The sequence below is a fragment of the Cynara cardunculus genome (genome assembly GCF_001531365.2).
Source record: "Cynara cardunculus var. scolymus isolate 2C chromosome LG 2, CcrdV1, whole genome shotgun sequence".
Classification (NCBI taxonomy): domain Eukaryota; kingdom Viridiplantae; phylum Streptophyta; class Magnoliopsida; order Asterales; family Asteraceae; genus Cynara; species Cynara cardunculus.
Genome location: NC_037529.1, coordinates 64031144 through 64053473, shown reverse-complemented (window position 1 = coordinate 64053473; position 22330 = coordinate 64031144). Strand labels below are relative to the sequence as shown.

At 31.9% G+C, this 22330-nt stretch overlaps 1 protein-coding gene and 2 non-coding genes across 3 annotated transcripts; all 3 read right to left on the bottom strand.

Annotated features, from left to right (window-relative positions):
- Nucleotides 1-2730: 2730 nt before the first annotated feature.
- TRNAG-GCC lies at nt 2731-2801 on the bottom strand. Its single transcript has one exon. It is a non-coding gene; the product is annotated as a tRNA-Gly (tRNA).
- Nucleotides 2802-6171: 3370 nt separating this feature from the next.
- On the bottom strand, nt 6172-6245 carry TRNAI-AAU. The gene has a single exon. It is a non-coding gene; the product is annotated as a tRNA-Ile (tRNA).
- A 4372-nt stretch (nt 6246-10617) lies between these two features.
- Nucleotides 10618-11773, bottom strand: LOC112506772 (cold-regulated 413 plasma membrane protein 1-like). The gene is made up of 4 exons (XM_025111035.1): nt 11506-11773; nt 11295-11402; nt 11136-11206; nt 10618-11026 (listed from the first exon to the last, which is right to left on the bottom strand). Exons 1-4 carry the CDS (start codon nt 11700-11702, stop codon nt 10776-10778), a joined length of 627 nt encoding a protein of 208 aa, XP_024966803.1. The 5' UTR covers nt 11703-11773; the 3' UTR covers nt 10618-10775.
- Between the last annotated feature and the right edge of the window lie 10557 nt (nt 11774-22330).

Sequence of the window (22330 nt, the reverse complement as noted above, 5' to 3'; positions counted from 1 at the left end):
GAATGTTTGTTTAAAAGTCAAAATTAATTAATAAATTAATTTTCAATTTATATTAATTAGTAAATATTAATATTATTGACATATAAGTTATATTAATATTTATTTGTAATTAATAGTAACAAATGATAATTAACATTAATGAGTGTTATAAATAGAAAAAAATGACAATAAGCTACCAAAACGTTATTATAAGTAATGCTTCAATAAGCTAGCTTATGTACATCCAAATATGTGTCCAAAAAAGATGGTATAATTTTTACAAGCAAATACCTAATGATTTTGAAAATGTCGTTTTAGTAGTTTGGTAAATGAGCATAGAAAAAAGAAGGTTTGGTGTGAACATATTCATAGATTTGAGCTACCTTCTCTCTTATTCTAAGACAAGTCAATCCAATTTATTAGATATTAAATGGGCATCAAAGGTGCTCCTTTCTTCAGGGGACCATAATTAATTTCATTTATGATCTAATAATAAAATTGTAATTATTATAACATACTACTAACACTCCACTATTTTTTTAATTAACTTGGATATCCAACCCGCTATGCAAGCCGATTAATCCCAAGATGGTCATCTGCTTTGCAGATAGCCCGGAGTCATCGCATTTGAACCTCCGTGGCCACAAGAGAATTTTTATTTCTCATTGGATTTGAACCTGAGACTTCCTGGTACTTTTGACCTTTGGAGTTAAGTTCAAACCAATCAGGCACCACCCTTGTGGTTCACTCTACTATTCTTTTATAATTCCCATTAATAATTTATGTTTATGTTTGTGTGTGGGAGTAGGGTTATATAATGTAGTATATAGTCTTGAAATCGTATCGGAGCTTGTTTTATATGTTATATTTTGAACTTAATTTATAAATTGTATCACAATATGCATTTTTGTTACTTTCGTTGTTTTATAAAGTGTATCACAACGGTATGGATTAAAACATATCCTAAATTTACTCTCAACCCCTTTCATAACTGCATCTAAAATTTCAAAATAAACAAAACCACTGGTTGAGATTAGGTTTGTAGGGTTTATAAGAATCACATGGTTTATGTTTGAAACTCCCCCTATATATCGGTGGTTTATTTTACAACCTATTTCATTTGTTTAACTGATAACTCTGATTTTTAAGAGTTATTTCCTATTTATTTCCTCCATTTTTGTTATTATTAAATACCCAATTTTCTTGTTTTTATCTTACTATTCCAAAAAGTTTTAAAAAGATGATGAAACACAAAGGAAGAGGTATTATTCCAAAAACATGTATTTTTCTAACAGCACTGCCCACTGTGACATCACTGTGGGACGTCTACCAGCCTTGTTACAGCTTCTTGGGAAACGTGCAGCTTGAAGATTCCTCCAGATATTTTCTTCGGTTGTATATGAACGGTCTTCCTTCTTCTATTTTATTTTTATTTGTATTTTCTTAGCCTTGTACTAATTACTTTTAAGGTAATGATTAGTTGTACCTTGCTCCCATTCATCTCCCCTGTATAAAGAGGCTTGGGGAGCCATTTTGAAGAGGACCACCAACACCCCAACACCATCTAAGACACAATACTCTATAGTGTGTCTCTCTTTCTTTTCTTTCTTTTATTATTATTATTATGCTTTTTAATTTATGTATTTAATTTCTATTATTTTATTTCATTGTACTTGTAATTTAGTTTTACATTAATGCAATTTATATTTCAGTATTATTTTATGTCTATAATTATTATGTCTAGCTAAATTACTTGTATGTGTGTGAGTTTAACTTAGGATGTTTATATAATATTTGGGTGCTTTTATCTTTTATCACTTCGTAACTTGGTCACTTAAGACGACACTTAAAATGCGGATAAGCTGATCACTTTGAAGTGTTAATATTAGATCTTAAACCCAGAGATGGGCGGATCCGAAATACGGCTTAAGTGATGCACAATGAACTCGAGAGGGTCTTTGAATAATTATGTGGAGACGCAAATTTTGTATGCATCTAGCTAGGGGTTAAGCAATAAGTATTTTTATTACAAAGATATTTGGGTAAGAATCGCATTCCTTTTACTTTTTAGCTAGATCGGCAAGTTTCGAAGTGGTAAACGTAAAAACCTTATGGAATTTTATAAACAACTCGTAAAAGTCTAACCATTTTATTGTTAATGTTATCTTAAGCAACACTTGCACTCATGCCCATCATTTAATATTAGAAGTTTATTTCTTTAATTAGCTAGTCGGTCATATTTCGGTCTTTTTATAAACAAAAATCCAACTTTTATGTACATCTTGAAACTCGTGCAAGAAATTCATGAAAAATCTCTGAATCTCAGTAGTACCTTTTCTGTGGGAACGATCTCGGTACTTTGTACCACTTTATTACTTGCGTGCACTTGCACCGCCACTGTGGAGACATTCTGCCCACTAGGAAAACACGAACGATCCCTTCCTGTCAATAACCAATGCAACTTCATCTTAACCATCAATCAGTTCATCTACAGTGAACAAATTACCAATTTAAAAACTGAAAAAATAAAATGAACGGTTTAGATCAAAGTTGTATTAATTGTACAAATATATGTGTTTAATTTTATGGCAAAGTATTGGGGCTTAAAATTAAATATGTGTTAAATTTATTAGTACAATTACAAAACAAGGTGTCATTGCGCCAAAAATCAAGGCCCCTACCTAAACAGATATAGTACAACTACAACATTACTGAAGCAGAAGAAAAGTCAGGCACAAAAATGGAATCTTTTGCACCAGCCGGGAATCGAACCCGGGTCTGTACCGTGGCAGGGTACTATTCTACCACTAGACCACTGGTGCTACTGATTCTTGTCCCATGCATATAACTATATATGCTTAATACATTAAGCCACAATCGTACCTACTTCTTAATGAAGATTAAAAATACAAAGTATCATGTAGGATTTGATTTTTTTTTTAATAAAAGTTAAAAGTTTCATACAAAAGGTTACTGTGAGCATTCAACGGTGTTACCCAAAGAATCTGAATCTATCATGGAAGATATATGTATCATTAAATGTGTTTGATGGTAGTGTGGATTGACGATACTATGTATTGAAAAAGTTGTGTTAGATAATATTGAGTTAGAACGGTTGATTAATTTCGTGTCAGCAAGTACTTGAGGAAATTATATGCATTATTGACATTTCTTGTATTTAATTTCATTTTTTGATAATAGAAACTAGAAAGCATTTGTTGAAGATTATTTATTGAGGACCGTTTTTTACATTCGCATAGGGCCTATAAAATGTTGGGAATAAGAATGTCGGTAAGAGACGATAGATGCTTAATAAAGAGCCCGTTAATGTCACAATATCGACATTACTAGCTTCAAAATGTCAACTGTAACGCCCCGAATTCCAAAATTTACCATAATAACGATAAATCACCAAAAATAAATCCATTAAGGATCCATCAGAAAAATTCACTTAAGATCTCTACAAATTTACACCGAAAACAAATAAATCTAGCCAAAGCTAAGATTCTTACCACAATCTAGATAACCGAGCTTCTAACGAGAGTATAAATTATACCCACTACTAGCAAACCGATAACTTAAACCGCTTCCTTCTCAAGGTTTACAACTTACCTTTTTCTCATTCTACCAATCTGAACAAAATACACCCAAAAATGTTTTAATTTTGAAAACGGTGATTAGACCGAAAGATACAGTGAATTGACGGGTGTAGAGTCCAACAAATAATAAAATTTATATTATGCGTATTACCTCTAAAAAAGAACCTGTAATAGTGATAAGTAGGGTCGTATTCTTAGAGACTCGATATCAACCATAGACTCCAAGATCCATTATGTGCAAGTGTATAAAGTGAATATGGTAATCAAATGATGCATTATTTGCTACTTAGTTGGAATTAAGAACAATTACGGATTCTTAAAATCAACTAGCAATTCAAAAATCGGGCCATAGGATTCAAGGGATCCTCCTCAAACATCGGGTTTTGAAACACTTCTAATAAGGATTGCATAAATGAAATCCAATCGATAATCAAACTCCAATCAAGTCTCATAACCCTAACAAGCCTCTTTATACTCCAATCGAAATAAACCGCATGACGAGAACATGGTGGTTCGATTTTTAAACGCACGCGACTTGGGTGTGACTAAACCCGCTAGAAAACTCGTCCGCATTTTTGAAGCAAAGAAACAGTGACTAACGCGGGTTGTGGCGTGGCTATACATAGCGGAAAACTCGCGCCAGGAAGAAACATTAACGAATCTCTGGAGCTGCTGGATTGGACTTCTCTTTTTCTCTTTCAGATCTGGGCTGCAATTCGTTATTGGGCTTGATCTGCTACCCAATACAACACAAAGCAGCCCAAGTTAAACGGGCCCCTTTTGTTTCTCTTTCTTTCCTTTCATGAAGCTGCCAGGCCAGCAAACCACGAGACCCACAAAATAAAATGGCTTTCTTTAATTGTTGTAAACTTGTAATGTAAACCAGCGGTAATATTTAGGGATTGTTTACTTAAATGCTTACCCGGTAAGCGTTTAATGTTAGGAGTCAACAATATAATTTTTTTTACCGGGTAAGATTGTAGTACATTAAAGTGGTATCGTATGCAACAATTTACCTGATAAGCACTTATCCGGGTAAAAGTTGTTACCTTCACTTACCGAGTAAGATTCTCCATCTTTATCATTGCTCTTACCGGGTAAGATTTTGACCCTTGTCATTTCATCCGGTAAGAAAAACTACCATGTAATCACTTACGGGGTAAGTGTTTAATAAACGGCCCCTTAGTCTAGAAACTCGTATATTTAAGGATAATTTGATGTTAATATTATGTAACATAAAGCATTTATCATGAATTCATTGTAAACCACAGTATAAAAACAAACACATTTTTTAACATCATCTCATAAAACACATGCCAAAAATGCATGTAGACTCGATAGACCACATTCTCACTCGATTAACTATACACCACAGACACCTAGTTCTAGTCATGCGTATCTGTGACTTCACACACTGGCTACACATCTGCCAATGCCTTATGAATGTGAAACGTATTCAACTTCACAAAAAGATACACACACTTATGAGACCACTGTGCAAGTCATTGACCCATTGACACACCATTGTTTCTTCTCAACTATCCAAACATTGCAGTTTCAGCTCAAACTTCTACATCCAACATTCCAAAATCGATTCTATGAATTAACCAACTTACTTGAACCTTTCCAAAGGTTCTAAACGTAAATAAACATCTAATCAATGATCAAATTTCATTATCCTCAATCCAAAACTCAAGACTACTCTTCAAAACATGAAAACACCCGAATACATGGATGGTTAACAAAAACCCAAGAATTTGACAAAGCAAAAACAATTCTAAGCTTCAAATACTGATTAACTTCAATTCCAATGAAGGTTTTTACCATAATATTCATAGTTACATAACCAAATAATTCTCCATTCCAAAAATTTAAAAACCCTAAGAAGAAATGGTAGATTTGCACATCATTCAACATTAAACGATATTTTTTTAATTAACTTGGATATCCAACCTGCTATGTGAGCCGACTAATCCTAGAGCGACCACCTGCTTTGCAGATAGCTCGGAGTCACCGTATTTGAACCTCCGTGGCCACAAGGGAATTTTTATTCCTCCTTGGATTTGAACCTGAGACCTCCTGGTACTTTTGATCTTTGAAATCAAGCTTAAACCAATCAAGCACCACCTTTGTGGTTCGAACCATATTTTAACATATGGAAGAAATTTCGTGGTATGTGTAAATTTCAAATTCAAATTATCATACCATTGAAGTAAAATATAATAATAAACACCACCGTTCTTTTTCAAACAATTATATATAAATATATATATATATATATATATATTTATTATTATTTTTAATATAAAATTTTTAATCAAATTAAAAAAATATGTATAAGCTATTTAATAATCGTATAATTTAAAGTTTATAATTAAGATCATTGATTTTCTATTTTATGGATAATAATATTAATCAGGAAATTTTCTTACAAAAGTTTAACCTTCCGTACGTTTAACACTGTTATTTTAATAGTAGGGGCATAAATTGTAAACTTTAAATGGAAAGAAGGGCAAAAGTGAAATGGAAAGAGAGAGAGATGGCGCATTGGTAATTTATCAAAAATTAGAGGGGTGTAATTATAAAATTTAAATGGCCCATGCAGGTCTCGAACCTGCGACCTTCGCGTTATTAGCACGACGCTCTAACCAACTGAGCTAATAGGCCATTGCTTCCAATTCGTACATATATTTATAAAAGTCTTACACATATCAACCACTGAATCATCTTTTATTCGTTCTACAAAAAAATTATCCATGGAAGATTTGTTTTTTGTATGAATTTTGAAAGGTTTTGTGGCTATCGTGTGAAGAAGCTTATAATTCGCCATTTGAAGTCGATATGTTGTTTCCGGTAAGTTGATTAATATCACAACTTCTGTTTATAAGTAAAACGAGATTTTGTTCATAAGAAGCAACCGTTTTGTAATTAAATTGAAATTTCCACTGTTGATATTATAGATCATATCGGTGCGTAATTGATGATCCAACTCCCTGGATTTGATAGCTTCAATGGAGGTACAAATCATATATTCAATTTGACCGGCTTGGTTACTTGTTGACAAACCGCTCGATTTGAAAATTTTCTTAAACACCATTATGGTTTTGGGGGGTGGGTGGGGGGTTAAACCGCCCAACCAGTCCGCGAACACCCTTAATAGAGATTGGCGATTGGTAGGGGTAGAGAGTACATAGACGATTGGGGAAAGATAGTCGGAGGAGTCATGACCGGGGTGACAAAAGGGAGAGGGGGAAGGGAGAAAGAGAGAAGGAGACAAGGTGCTCGGATCGACAAGGAGGGGTTGCCACAAGTGGGTCTTCACCGTTAGGGATGATGCAGCAGAACGGGAGCCCAGTGGGGGAAGGGGAGAGGAAGGGTTTGAGTGGGAGGAGGACAATGTCTTATATATATATATATATATATATATATATATATATATATATATATAGGTGGAGGTTCAAACGAGAACCCCTGTGATTTACGAAAACGCGAGGACAACCCAATAACCTCAAACTTTTTTAATTAATAAATTAACTTTTATTATATATAAATAATTTAATAAGGGCAGCAGGGGCGGATCCCTATAGGGGCCTTTGGGGGCCATGGCCCCCCCGTTTTTATACATAAATACTATAACTAAAGTATTAAAAACATAAACATTAAGTAGCTTAGTTGGCAATGTTGCTCAACCTGCATACTTGAGGTTGCTGTTTCAAATCCCATCCCAATCAATTTTTTTGAACTTTATATAAATTATTAATGTTTAATTATATATATTAGTTTTTATATAATATATAATTATATGTAAATATAAGTTTTTAAAGTAAATTACACCGGTATTACTATTTCTCGGTTAATACTTTGAATATTTAAGTTTTTAGAGTAAATAATATAATATATTAATTATATGTAAATAATGTTTAAATTGGTATTACTATTTTTCTATTAATACTTTGAATGTTTCGAGTTTTAATATTACATTAATCAATATTTTTCTAAAATTTAATAGTCTAAAAACAAATCATTTAGATTTACAAATTTTTACAATAATATAGCATCTTCAACATATTCTTCAAAAAATTTCCAAAATGGATAATTAAAACTCTATTAAAACCAGMCTCGAGCTCCCCGCCCCAGCCAATCTCCCATTGGCAGGAAAGTCGTTTCGATCCAATCCATTCTTGGGATCAAATAAATACAAAAAATGATATGTTTTCTCTCATTGTAATCAATTTTTGTTTACACTCTCTCATGTTTTCTCCGTTTTGGAGAATTTTGGAGAGTCTGTTGTAGCAAAAATATGCATAAAATCTCCATTTTCTCAATTTTGAAAAATCTATTGAAGATGCTCTTATATTTCGGCCCCCCGGACTACAACGGTTGTGTTCCGCCCCTGAAGGGCAGTAATATAATTAAGTAATTTTTATAATTTTTATTTTATTTTAATTAATCATGTTTATCCTTTCATGTTTCCACGTCTGTTAGTTTTCTTCTTCTCCTTCATTCATGCTTCTCCTTCATTCATGTGTATTCTCCTTCTCGTTMATCATAATCTGCACATAGTCGATGGGTTAACATCTTTTCTTCATTTCGGTAGTGTCCATATTTTTGTCTATCTAAAATGGACGACTTGCATGTTGTTGGTAAGGAAGTTTGTTCAGGATCAAGTTATTCGAACGACGATTCTGTGGGCTTTTCTCAAGATTGTTTTCTTGAAGACAGCTTTTTTGAAAGTAGTTCTGATAACGACGAGGAAGGTTCGATGTGATAACATTAAAATATGTCATCAATTTTCATGAATGGTTTTTTGGGGTTTTTATCACATGTGATAAAAAGTAGAAGGACTTGTGAATGTAAACATTTTTTGCCCATTTATTGTTTTTGGTATATGTTGATTTGAGTTTAATGTTATTCTACTGTTGGAATTGAAAATTTTGATGTTTATCACATGTGATAAACATTTAAATTGAAAAGTTTGATGTTTTATCACATGTGATAAACCAGATGTTTATATGTATGTGGATACTGTTTGGTTCGTTTTCCATTAAATTTATGTAAATGATGCAACAACAACTGCTTTTGACACCCAAAATGTTGATGACATCGACTTACCAGTGATCACAGGAGCTGTGATAATGGTGTGATAGATGTGATAATGGTGTGATAATAGACATATGATTGATGCTAGTAAATAATGTAAATCAGCAAGTGAAAAATGACAGCTATTTTTGTAATCAAGATGGTTAATTTCACCTTCAACTTGTAACACCAAATCAATGATTATAATTGTGATATCTATGTAAGTGAGAATTTTGGATGTTTATCACATGTGATAAACATCCCATGTGATAAACAACAACTGCTTTTGACACCCAAAATATTGATGGCATCGACTTACTAGTGATTACATGAGCTGTGATAATGGTGTGATAGATGTGATAATAGACATTCCCAAATTGTGTCTTGATATTACATGAGTATCACAACTAATCGATTAAAAACTTATTCAAAACGAGTAATTTTGAAAGATATTTTGAATTTGTCCGCTTGTTGCATGCAATGACTTCTCGATTAGGGTTCTTGGTCGATTACGGTTGCGTGTTCTTGGTTATTACCGTCGATCAACACCGTCGCCGTCCGTAGTTCTTGCGATTTGAAGTTAGGCTTGTAATCGTAACCGTTTTGTAGATGATAATGATAAGTTTAAAAGATTTTGATTGTGTTTAATGATAAGTTTAAAAGATTTTAACTGTTTTCTAGATAATATGTCATTTCCATTATTACCCTTTTAATTTTAAATTTTTTGAATCTTTTTAAATTTTAAGTTTAATTTTAAAAATCTTTTAATTTTATTTTTTATCACAATATGTGGCTATTGAGTTGTTCTCGTGTTTTCGTAAATCACAGGGGTTCTCGTTTGAACTCTTCCCTATATATATATATATATATAGAGAGAGAGAGAGAGAGAGAGAGAGAGAGTTGGGTCCCGGTGAGAGTTGGTACACGTGAATTTAAGTTTTTTTTATTAAATTAAATATTTTTTGGTTTTAAGTTATTAGTTCTTTTATTATGTTGTGGTTTTTTTTGTATTAAATTAAATTTATTTTGGTTTTAGGTTTATTGAAAATGTTTGAGATTTAAACATGTATGGTCTCTCATATAGTTAATTTAAAATAACTTACATAAACGGAAAAAAATCCCCATTTATCCGTCGGGGATCCCCATTCTTTGTTGGGGATCCCATTCCCTGTTGGGGATGAGGATGCGATTATATTCCCCGGCGGGAATGAGGACAGAAACGGGGATAGAAATAAGTAATCGGGGACGGGGATTAAGGTTTCCGCCCCATACCTATGTCTAAAGGGAAGAACTCAAATGCATAATGAAAGTCTCATTTTCATATTTATTTTGGTTTTAAATCTTTGGCAATACAAAATGTAAATCACATGAACAAAACTATAATTCACATTTCGCTTTTTTAATAGACGAATGGAAGCAAAAAAAATATAATCAAAATGTTGTAGCATTGTAATCATATATAATGCATTTATTATTTTTAAACCGAAAAAAAAAAACAAAATAATATCAAAAGACCAACCAAGTCGACCATCTTAAATATCGACCAACATATATTCTAAATGTTATTCGATCCACTCATTTTTGCCAACTGTAACAGAATTCGGCCAAAAGTAGGAACAACTCTTGTTTTGTGGTGTAGCATCCATCGTAAGCTTTATATAAAATGGTTAATGGTAGGTCCTTAACATCGTAAGCTTTATATAAAATGGTTAATGGTAGGTCCTTAACATCGTAAGCTTTATATAAAATGGTTAATGGTAGGTCCTTAACAATCTATTACAAAAAGTAAAACCTTGTATTAAATTGTCACTTTCTATACTAACCAAATTTGGATTAATATAACCAAGATTTATATATTTATTGATTCAGATTTCAATGTAGACTTTTATTATTAACAAGAAGTGAAATAAAACTTCAAACTTTAGCGAGTAAATAAAGAACAATCAGGACACGAAACGATGGAATGCAAACTAATGGTGTTGTTCTAATTAAATAAACAAAGGGGTCTCAAATTACATATGGAGTCTCAATCACACACCTCAAATGAAAGAAAGGAAAGAAGGATTGATATACAAAAACACCTTATTATTATAATACAATACAACACAAGGTGTTGGATTATATTAAGCCGATCAATGCCCAGACGGGGAAGACGAACAAGAGAACGATACCGATTGTGTTGGAAATGCCGTTGCTCTTGGTGAATGCATTCCTGAAACCTCCGGAAGCTCTGATGTGTTCTTGGAGAAGATAGCACCCGATTGCTAGACAGATAATCACGCCTATCCACCCTGCTCTTACATACCCAGCTAAGAAGCTCGGAGCTACCACTACCAAAAGGACCAGAGATCCCGGCAACTCCAAATAATCTGCATTCAATCGTTCATTCATAAGAACGATATCAATCGCAACTCTAAACAGAAACAGATCTATTTAGATCGCAAAAAAGGAAAACCATTAAATTGGGGGTAACTTTACCTGGAAAATGATTAGGGAAGAAGAGACGCAATATAACTCCGACGACGGTGATCCATTTCCCGATGTCTCCTCTGAACCAAGAAACAAAACAAAACTATGTTTAAAATATGAACAACGATGAACAGAGAGGTACGATTCCATCTGCTTCTGATATTATACCTCAAAATTCCGAAGAGCCAATTAGGAAAGGTTAAAAAGATGTAAGGGACCAAGAGTGAAGTGAGCATATTCGTCCTCCAGTTTGTTCGATCCAGTACCAGCAAATAACTGTAGCATAACAAGCAACAATTAACAATTAACAATTAAGATCCAATCAAAATCAATTAAACAAACAGGAAGAAGGTTGTAAGAAACCGTTGATTTTACTTACATGGCGGAAAAGCACGCGAACCATTGAAGGATGGTAGTAATCAAACCACCGCTGACTCCGAGCTTGATGACATGATCAGCCAGTTTCTTGGTGGCATCTCCGATTTCTTTCAAATCTGAATTGATCAACTTGGATGTTGCTTCTGATATAGTTGGATCAGTGGGCATCCTCAGGTAATTCTTTACCCCCTTCATCATGTTGCTCAACTTTCTTTCCGATCCTAGATGAATCTGGAGGACTGAAACGTGATTTCAAAAATGGGATCTGTGGAAGAAGCGGAAGACCCGACGAGCATAAATAGGCCCACAGATATTTACTCTCTCTTGATATCAAAATAAGAGTGAATTACATTTGGTCCCTCTACTTTACGGAAATTACAGATTGGAACTCTAAACTGAAATAATTACGAAAATCGCTCCTATGTGATATGCATTGCATTTTATTATGATTTGGTCCTTCACTTTAACTCTATTAAAAAAATTATATTAACTTAAGGGCATTTTGGTCTTTTATCTTTTTTTCTCGGATGAAGGCCCCTCCTACTTCTCTAGTAAACCCCCTTCCTCAAGGCTTTCCCTTGCAGGACTCTCGACATTTCTTTTTCATGTCAACGTACGTGATGTTGTTCATGATGCAAAGTAATGTACAAAGCTGACCCAGTTGACGTCTTTTCTTCCTCACCTCTTTTGGTTATTTGGGTTTGACATTTACAATGAACAAGAGCGGCATGTTGCAATAAAAGCAAAATGCGGTGGTGACGTGGTAACAACGTCATAACAGGTAATGGTTCATGACCAATGTTAAAGCCTAGATATGGGTTTAGGATGTTTGGTGTTCACATCTCTGTTGATCAAGTACAACAAATTGTAAACGGGAATGAAAATGGAGGAAGTAGCAACAACCTACACACCAAGTTACGTATGTAAATATCCAATTTCAAAAACTTATATATGAGAAATAATAATAAAAAAACTCATTTTTCATTCTTAAATAATTATTTTTAGAAAGTTTTTTCATACCATCTTTATTTTATAAAAATATATTAAAGTAAAAGATTAATCTAAAAAAATTGAAACAACTATATTAAACTTTTATTTAAAATAAAGATAAAAATAAAATGATAAAGAGTTTCTAAATTTAAAATAAGATAAAAAATATAGTTATGGAAGATGGTTTACTTTATACAATTGATAACGGCACGTCAATAAGATATAGATAAGCATTGTCGACGGAAGGAGCAGGACCAGTGAATCTTTGCCAACTGTCCTACTTAGACAGTCGACCTCTCCAGCCACCTGTATTATTATTTAACATGGGCGGTCTTTCTCATAAACTGCTATACCCCATTTGGATCCCTACTAACCACTTTGCTTATCCATTTTCTCTTTAAATATATGTATAATTGTATATTATTATTATTATTATTATATATAATCTTTTTGATTGACCCATTAATTTAATAATATTTTCTGCTTCGTTTCTGACAATTTTTAAGTACGAGAATTTTTCAATATATTGTTTTTATTATTAAAAATAGCAGTGAAATCATATATAATCGTTTTTTCGAGTATTTTTAAACGTATAATTAATCAATAATTATTTCTAATTAATATTATCTATTAAAATATTTGTATGTAACATTATCAATTAGTTCGTTCATCAAAAACATCTTATGATTTATTTCCGGTACATAGAATGCCATCATTTGGGCTCACAATGTTAATTCTTCTGATTTCCAAGTAATATTATGTAAATCAATGTAAATATGTTGGTTTTTCTTGTCACTTCGTGTTAATATTTTTTAACACCGTTTTAAACTTTTGTACAATATTCTCGAATTTGGGAAGGAAAAAAAAAAAGAATGAGAAATGAAAAGGGAAAAGGGAAAAGGGAAAAGGGAAAAGGAAAAAAAAAGTTTTTTATTTGTGTTTTTTATAAAGAAGAGAGGGGAAGAAAAATAATGAAATAATTTTTTGTTATATAATTTATGTTTTCTTTTCCTTTCCTTAAAAAAGATCTCGAGAACAAAATATTTTTCTTTCCTTATTACTTTCTTTTTTTTTCTTTCAAAAAGAAGACTCAAGAATATAACGTTAGGGTTAAAACAAACTTTTCTGAAATTATCAATCTTATAAATAAAAAATGTATTTTGGTTATAGTTTCATTAGTTTGAGATTTTAGTTTTCTTTTAGAGATAGAATAGTACATAAATTTATGTATTCAATATTAGGTAATAAAAAACAAGTATGGAAAAAACAATTATAGTTTTATTGTTCTAAATATAGATATAAGTTGTACCGTCTTATATGGTTGGTAATTTTTACAAAAGATAGGGGTTTTTGTTGGTTCATTGAGGGTCTACAAGATAAGTAAAACAATTTGTAGAATGGGTGGGGGATGAATACAAACACAATATTTTCAAATTTAAAATGTATATTGATAGAGAAGATCAATACAAATTTTACAAGACTGTTTGCAGAAAGATAAGGTAAAAAGTCTATCTAAACAATCTTTGGTTACACTTGAATTCTTAGCAAATGAGAAAAGAAATGCTGTAAAAAAAAGTTCTTTTACTTATGCTCGAAAATGCTCAAAGTAAGAATTATGTTTAGAGAGTGAGTTGCGCACACTCTGCATGGAGAAGAAACACTTCTATTTATACCCAATGCATTAAATGTTCATTTAATGCAATATGGTAGGGTTAGAGTATGTGTCAAGCTTTAAGAGGAAGGTTTGTCCTTTACTACAGTGAATAGTACAAAAAACATTATTCATGAGCAGACATCCTTACTTAAAATTGGTGGGCAATAGAGTCAACTAGTCGGCTCCGTACCGTACTAACTATTAGAAAGGGTATGGTTTTATCATTTGTATGCATAAGAACAAGACAACAATAATCGTATTAAGCAAGCTTCCTTTGATCGCTGAATGATGGAATAACCTGGAGGTTTCTTCGGCATTCGCTGAGGCTTGAGCAGTCTTCACACATATGTAGACAGACTTGTAATCACTGAGTACCGCTTCAGATCACGTACTTGCCAGTTTCTAATCTTCAGTTTCAGTCTTCGACATTGGTTGAAGGTTCTTTGGTGTGAGTGTTGTCTTCTTGAAGTATAGTTGTCTCTAATTGAATTACAATACAAGTTCTTCAGCGATCACTGAACAGGTTCAGTGATGATCACTGGAACTGAAAAGACAGGAACATAACTACAACGTATAAATGAAAATGGATTATCATCAAATCACTAAGAGAGATGATCAACAGTTTTATTAGCTAATAACAAGAAAATCTACTATATTTTAACACAAAAATAGAATCCATGTGAGGATGGAAGAGTCAAAAGAGTCAATCGGAGATGAATTATGGATATTGTATTAAAATTCTCGAGGCAAGTAGTTTTCGACGTCAGTATTAGATACAAAAAAAACTTAGAAACATTAAACAATATTATATAATGAACAACAAATTAACTTTTTTATGTTTTTTCTTCTACAATATATTTAATTACTACATGTTTGAGTCTTTAATAGTTAATGTAGTACCAAAATCTTTTATGTACCTAATATATTAATTTTTTATATCTTTTATATTTAATAATTTTTTTATAATTACTATTATATATACTAAAAAAATTTGGACCCCTAATTTTAATGGGCCTTAAGCATACGCCCGACCTACCGTCGAATCGCCTTAAATATTCCCTCTATTATTCATCAATTCTTTCTTATTTCCTATTCAATATTTATGACACGTATATGATATCAATTCGGATATGCACAAATGAATATCCAAATCCATCTTTAAAGCATATGTTTTAGTAGATATCTGAATCAAACCAAAGTAGATACAAAAGATAAGTATATATTGAATTACATACGAAAGAAAATAAACCATTTTAATTCATTACATTATTCTTTATAATATTTTAATATAAAACTAGTTTTTTTTTTCCATTTCGTTATTACTATTTCTTATATTCTGGTTTTTTAGTATCCATTGAAGAAGGAAATAACGAAAATAGTACATTTGGTGTAAATTTTGGTGTCTTAAATGGAGATGATAGTAAGATTTAGGGGTTGTTTACTTAAATGCTTACCCGGTAAGTATTTACCGTTATAAGTCAATACTATATTTTATTTTATGGATAAGATCGTAATACATCAAAATGAATGATATGCGACAATTTACTTGGTAAATACTTACCCGGGTAAGAGTCATTACCCTCACTTACCGGATAAGACTCTCTATCCTTATAATTACGCTTACATGGTAAGCTTCTAAGGTCTTGTCGTGTTTATCAGATGAGAAAAATTACTCGGTAAACACCTACCGAGTAAGCATTTAATAAACTGCCGCTTAGCCATTCAAGTATGCTATTGTCACTCATCCAACTTCTTTAACAATGACACAAACTATTTGCCATAAAAAAATTTAATTACAGTTACAGAATTAATATAATACATATATGAAAAAATCGGATCTATTCTTACCAACATTGTTGGTACGACGTATGCAACTGCCAAGATTGCTTGAACGAAGCATACAAAGTTGATTACGATGAAGATATTCCCCAAAAGGGTTCTCAACGAAAGTTAAAGACAAGATATGAGGCAGGAGATCCAGCTGTTGGACTCAATGATTTACACTTAAGGTTTTATTTATTCCATCATCATTAACTATCAAAAATAAAACTAAGCGTTGATATAGTATTATGGATTTAGTTTTCTAATAACCATGCCATCCGATGACACATCGAGTCAAAAAGAGTGACAATTTTAGACTTGATGTTTTTTTCACTGTATTGGGAGAGTTGAGTAATGGCACGGGACATACCCCTAGCCCGTACATGAATCCGCCCAAAAGTACTGGATAGCCTGGTTTTAACACAATTTATCCATGTCCTAATTGATCGTGGAGTTGAGATATGGGTCGGTAAAACGTAACACAAAATTTTGACATTTTATGAAACAAATCTTAACATAATTGTATGGAAATTTAGCATTTAGTGAAACTCATTGGAATCAATGAAGAAACTGTGCACGATGGTGCTAGATTATAATGCATAATCGGTCATTTGGGCAAGTCGACTTGACACATTAAATTATGTTTTTACTATGAAAATAAATAAACATATTATTGAGAAAATATTTGTTCTGCTTTCACACTTCTTTTGTATATAGTTGTTAACATAAAATGTAACGAATGTTGCTCTTAGTTCCTATTTTGTGTCACAAATAGTTTTTATTATCAAGAAAATGAATGTTACAAAGTTTCAAAATTTCTTATTTTGACCAGTACCGACCAACTTTTTAACATTTGATTATATGGATGGTAAGTTTATCATCCCTTCGTGTAAGAACCCACAATTCCACATAATATATAACACATAATTTATACATAACAAACCATATTAACAATACAGATTGGGTCCCTTTATACAAAACTATACAAATGTCTGAAAGCTACCACAAACTTTTTGCTAATAAGATCTTTATACAAAAGGGTTCACATAACAAGAAAATCAAAAGAAGACTTCATAAATTCTTTGACAGACTTCAAACATAACAATTCACATAAGATGGTCTCATGCTTTTTTCTTTTCTTTAATTTCTAACTGATGTTGCCCTGAAATGCATATCTTTGAAAAAAAAAATTGAGGGTTATACCATAAGACCTAGTGAAAAAATCACAAAACCAGTTAATATAAAACTTTTAAATCAATTAGTCATAAAGTAGACTCTCAGGCATTACATCCCTCCCAGGAAAGTAGCCACGCCAATTATTTTTCTAAAACAAACGCATATTCCAATAAAATCACAGTCAGTATTGACAACGACCCATTAAACAAAACATATTCATGGCTTAAATTTTATACATCCCCCCTCCATAGACCATTAAAGCTACATACGTACACGAGTTTAAGTTGTGCAAGTCTCTTTAATTCAAGAATCAATCATTAAACCACACGTGTTAATTTGCAACAACATGTATTCAAACAACATATCATAGTTAACAGTAATAATTCAAACATGCCAATAAGATATAATATCAAAATAATAATCATTTAATAACATATGCGTTTTAAATCGAAAAGGTTATAAGAAAACTCACCTTCATAAGGTGTACGATGAAATAAACATTAGCCAATACGAAAATTCAAAAATGAACATGTGAATCTAAATTAGGGAAACATGGATCACAATATAAACATGTAGACTCCTTCATAACTCTAAACAATCTCTAAAACATGCAAACAATACCCCGAAAGACCCAAAAATGATACGAAAGAAATACTGAAAAACGACACCTCATAAACTTATGCGACCTATCTAGTAGCACAACCCCCTGGACACAGCTCCGGCTCTTTGTGATATGTATCTGAATTATAATATATTCACCCCTAGACAAACTTGAACATCTATGCTTCAACTAATCCAAAAATTTCCCACGTTAACAAAAACTATGAAACAATCCTTGACTTAAAAAGAAATAAGAGGAAGATTCTGTTAGTGAATGCCCAAAAACCAATCACATGGATGATTGTAATTTTGAGTTTTGTTTCATGAAATTAATAAATAAATAACCTGAAAATAATGTATTCTAAATGTTCATAGTTAAATATTATTTCGGGTTTAAGGTTGAAGTAATATGATAATGACTAGCATATGTATATGATTCATATAGAGATATCGAGCCCACATATGGGTATAAAATAGAGATTTTGTGTACCGGACGTGACTCGCTATGAGAACACTACATTGAATGTCACTCATGTATCAATGTACATGTAATTCTTTGACTTGAAAACATGTGTTTGCTATGAGTGAGTGACATATTTTTTGACATATATTCTAATCATTAGGTAATTGGATGACAAAATGATTGTTGGGTATGTTATATATTACATGGTAGAACAACATGTATCGAGATACGATTTGTCCCTCTTTTATGATGAGAGTGATGTCTTTGGACCCCTTGATAATTATAATACCGAGGAAATGCATGCATGCTTGCATAATTGATATGAGATATCATGCTCAGTTTTTTTCACTAAATTAGGGAATTAAGAAACTAGAGATTGTGCATAACAAACATGACACATTTAGTGTCTCATGTTCAAGCTGGACATCAAGAACAAAAGAATTAAATGTGCAAACTAAAAATGACTGAAAACCGATAATTTGTTGTATCACTAGTTCTCATCATTTGGATGTGATGTGTTGCTAGATACCGCTCATGGTCTTTAAAGAGAGTGATAATGTATGATATCTCTTATACTCAAGTAAGGTGTAGGGATGATGGTGATTTTAGGTCTACCTCTCATGACCACAAAATATATGATATTTTATACAAGTTTTTGTGTTGCAATTTTCACTAAAAATCACCTACAATCGTATGCTTTCTTTTCTTTCTAAGTTTTAAAAACCATGACTAGCGTCACGAGAAGGAAAATGATTCAAATTATTCATATGGATACCTTGAAGTCATCAGATCTTGTTTATTGTTGTGATTCAAAGTCTCTCTAACTATGAGATATGAATTTGAAACACCCGATTTATTTCAGTTCGTATAGATCCTTAAAAGATCATGGTTTTATTTTACGTGTGCTTCAGATCCCATAACCTAATAAATTACATACATGTAAGTAAACCAAGATTAAACTTTGCAAGAAAACCTTTAATCAAGCTTCTCCACTTGGTTCCCATCAACCTTGTCGCTTTTATTGCACCAATAGACACTCAAGAAAAATAAGAGGTTGTTTATCAAACGCTTAATCGGGTAACTGAACATCAAGTGATTTTACTTTACTGGATGAATATGGTAAGGTTCAAGAATCTTATCTGGTAAGAGCGAGATAAGAACCAAGAGTCTTACCCGGTAAATGAATGCGACGACTCTTACCATGGTAAGCGTACCGAGTAAATTGTTGCATACGATACCGGTTTGGTGGACTAAAATCTTATCCGGTAAGTAAATAATAGTATTAAATTTATCAGTAAACGCTTACCGGGTAAGTGTTTGCTAAACGGTCCCTAAGAGTTTTTAGGTAAGCTTAATGATCCGGAACTAAAACTAGGAGGTGGAGCTTTTATATGAACCCAAAAATTACTCTAAACCCTCCACTTTAAAAGCTTAACACAAATAGCCCCTAAACTTTTTAATATTTATATATTTATTTAACCCAAAGTTAAATGTATAAGAGTTTTTACGTTTTGGTTTCAAATATTACGGTGGATGATTACAATTGGTGGTATAAAGCCGTGATGGAGTCGACATTAACTGAAAATGAATATTTTTAAACAATTAAACTTATTTTAATTTGTAGCGTTTTGATTATTTCATTTATCTGTTGTAATTGTTTTAGATGTTATATTTCAATACCATTTTTATATTGTAAATACTATTTATATTAATTTTGGGTAACCATGAAGCAAAGCATAGGTAACCACCTTATTTTCAGTTCGCTTCAGTGTGGTTTTTATTTCAGTTCAGAAAGTCAGATATCCAGCTCATGTAGTTCAATTCACATTTTCACTACTAGCTAAACCAAACCAAACCGAACCGAACCGAACCGTAAACACCCGATCACCTTCCTATGTCTGATTCTGTATGCTACAATATTGAAATGCTTGCGGTTATTTTAAAATGTAAAGTAAATTGTTAAATACATAATTACTGATCAAATAATTATCACAAAGTAAATAATTCAAATGAAAGGCATGCCTTGGCCCATGGGCAATGAGCTCAAATTCATCTGGGCCCATAATCAGGGAAGCCCACTGCAGCGTCGACAGGCCCATGAAGCTATTAAATTACATTACTCCCTTGAGCCCTTCAACGGCCACATCACCCATCTACGGCCGCACCCCTTCTTTGTTGGATGTTATTTTAACTCAAAACTACTCTTGCAATCGTGGGTTGTATGGTGTTGATAATTTTAGTTAGGATCATGTGAGATCAATTGTTTTTCGTGAGACTCGTTTATCAATTTTCAATCTTTGGATTAGATCTACAATCGTCAAATCTGAATATTCATAAATGCCACGAGACTTCTCAATAATTACAAAATTGTCACCGTACAACTTTAGACCATTAGATCATATGCTTATAAAGTTGATCAATGAACATAAATTGATCTTACGGATCTCACGAAAAACCCTTGGTCTCACGTGAACCCAACCCTAATTTGATAATTTAATTTTTAAAAAGAATGTTATAGACTAAAATTTGAAGTCTTTTTCTAAACAAATTTTAGAAAAATATGTGTGATAACTACTCATTAATATTAAAAGTTTTTTAAGAGAAGTTGACAACAATCTTAGAACCGTATGCTAATTTAAGTTCTTTATCCATGCTTGAGAACGGTGTTGCAAAGTACTCTATAAATGTTTAACTAATGTTAGTAGTTTGTTTAAGTAGAAATCATAGTTTTAATTGAAATCTCATCTAAGGTGACAAAGTCACGATTTTAATTTTTGTAACTAATTTAATTGAAATCTCATTTGAAGTTATGAAAAAAAAAATTATAATATTAGTTAAATTTTGAGGGGTACGTAAGCTATAGCAACAGTAGTGAAAGCTCAAGAAGATGCATGAAGAACCATATCACCTAACTAAGATAATAGGCATTCCCCCCATAAAAAAAATTAAATTAATATCAAGTGGGGTCAATGACCCACATATCATATATTAAACTGATAAAAGCAAATACTGCACTTTACGTAACATTCTATAATATTTGAATTGTAAATTAGAGAGGTGCTTCAATGCTTAATAGTAGTAACACCAAGACGACAGATAAATAACTATATCACCAAATAGTATAATGAACATTCTCATATAAAAAATAAAAACCAAGTATGCTGAAAAACCATATATTAGATATCAAACTAAGAATATATAATATATTTGATCTAAACAAAAAATCTAAGACAATAACTGTTGATCATAAACATGAAAACATCAGTTTGATAAAATTACAACTTGATAGTCTTGCCGAACGGAAAAAAATGCACAATATAAAAAAACTAGTGTTTGATATCGCGCGTTGCGCGATGACGATAATTTTTTTTTAAATTATTGAAGTTAACTAAATGAGTCGTTGATCACATTTATATATTAAATTAATAAGAATCAATATTACCTTTTATATATGAATCCACCCACATCATTTTGATTATCCATATATTTTATACGAATTTTACAAAACAACATATTAATCCTGAATACGGTGGAAACAGCCCCGGAACACACATTGTTTCAAACCACTTAGAGTCATAACTGGTTTTTCGATATTTTATGAAAGTTATAGTATATAGTAAGGGCTTTCTAACTGCAAAATACGAGTTTATTTTGACTTACAGTTTGTGAGTTATACACTGTCAAAGTACAGAAGTTGCATTATCGGTAAAATCCAAATTCACAATTTCTCAACTAACTTTTATGATCCCAACTTCGCGTATTCAATCAAACGGGAAATTTTCTCCCCGACTATAGGTCCCATACTACTCCCCATTAACTGAAAATCCATAATCCTAATTGATACGATAATACGTTTTAGTTACCTTATGTTTGTTTGAACAACCTCGGTTAATCTTGTATTTCTTATTATGATGTACTAAAAAATTGATTGAAACTCGTGTGTTTGGTCATTTAATAAATATACTATTTTTTAAATAATATATAAGAGTGTTATGTAAATAATATAATCGACAATGATCATAAGGTATTAGAAGCATTATCTTCATTTTATTTAACTACATTAATTATAATCAATTTATTATTATTTAGAAACAAATATAAATATATATATTATTATTTCAA

Excerpts from the sequence above, each read along its gene's own strand:
- LOC112506772 (XM_025111035.1), bottom strand. The coding sequence starts at position 11,702 with ATGATGAAGGGGGTAAAGAATTACCTGAGGATGCCCACTGATCCAACT. Across the intron at positions 11,207-11,294 it reads TGGCTCTTCGGAATTTTGAG|AGGAGACATCGGGAAATGGA; the intron begins GTATAATATCAG and ends TTCTTGGTTCAG. Across the intron at positions 11,027-11,135 it reads CTTCCCTAATCATTTTCCAG|ATTATTTGGAGTTGCCGGGA; the intron begins GTAAAGTTACCC and ends GATTGAATGCAG.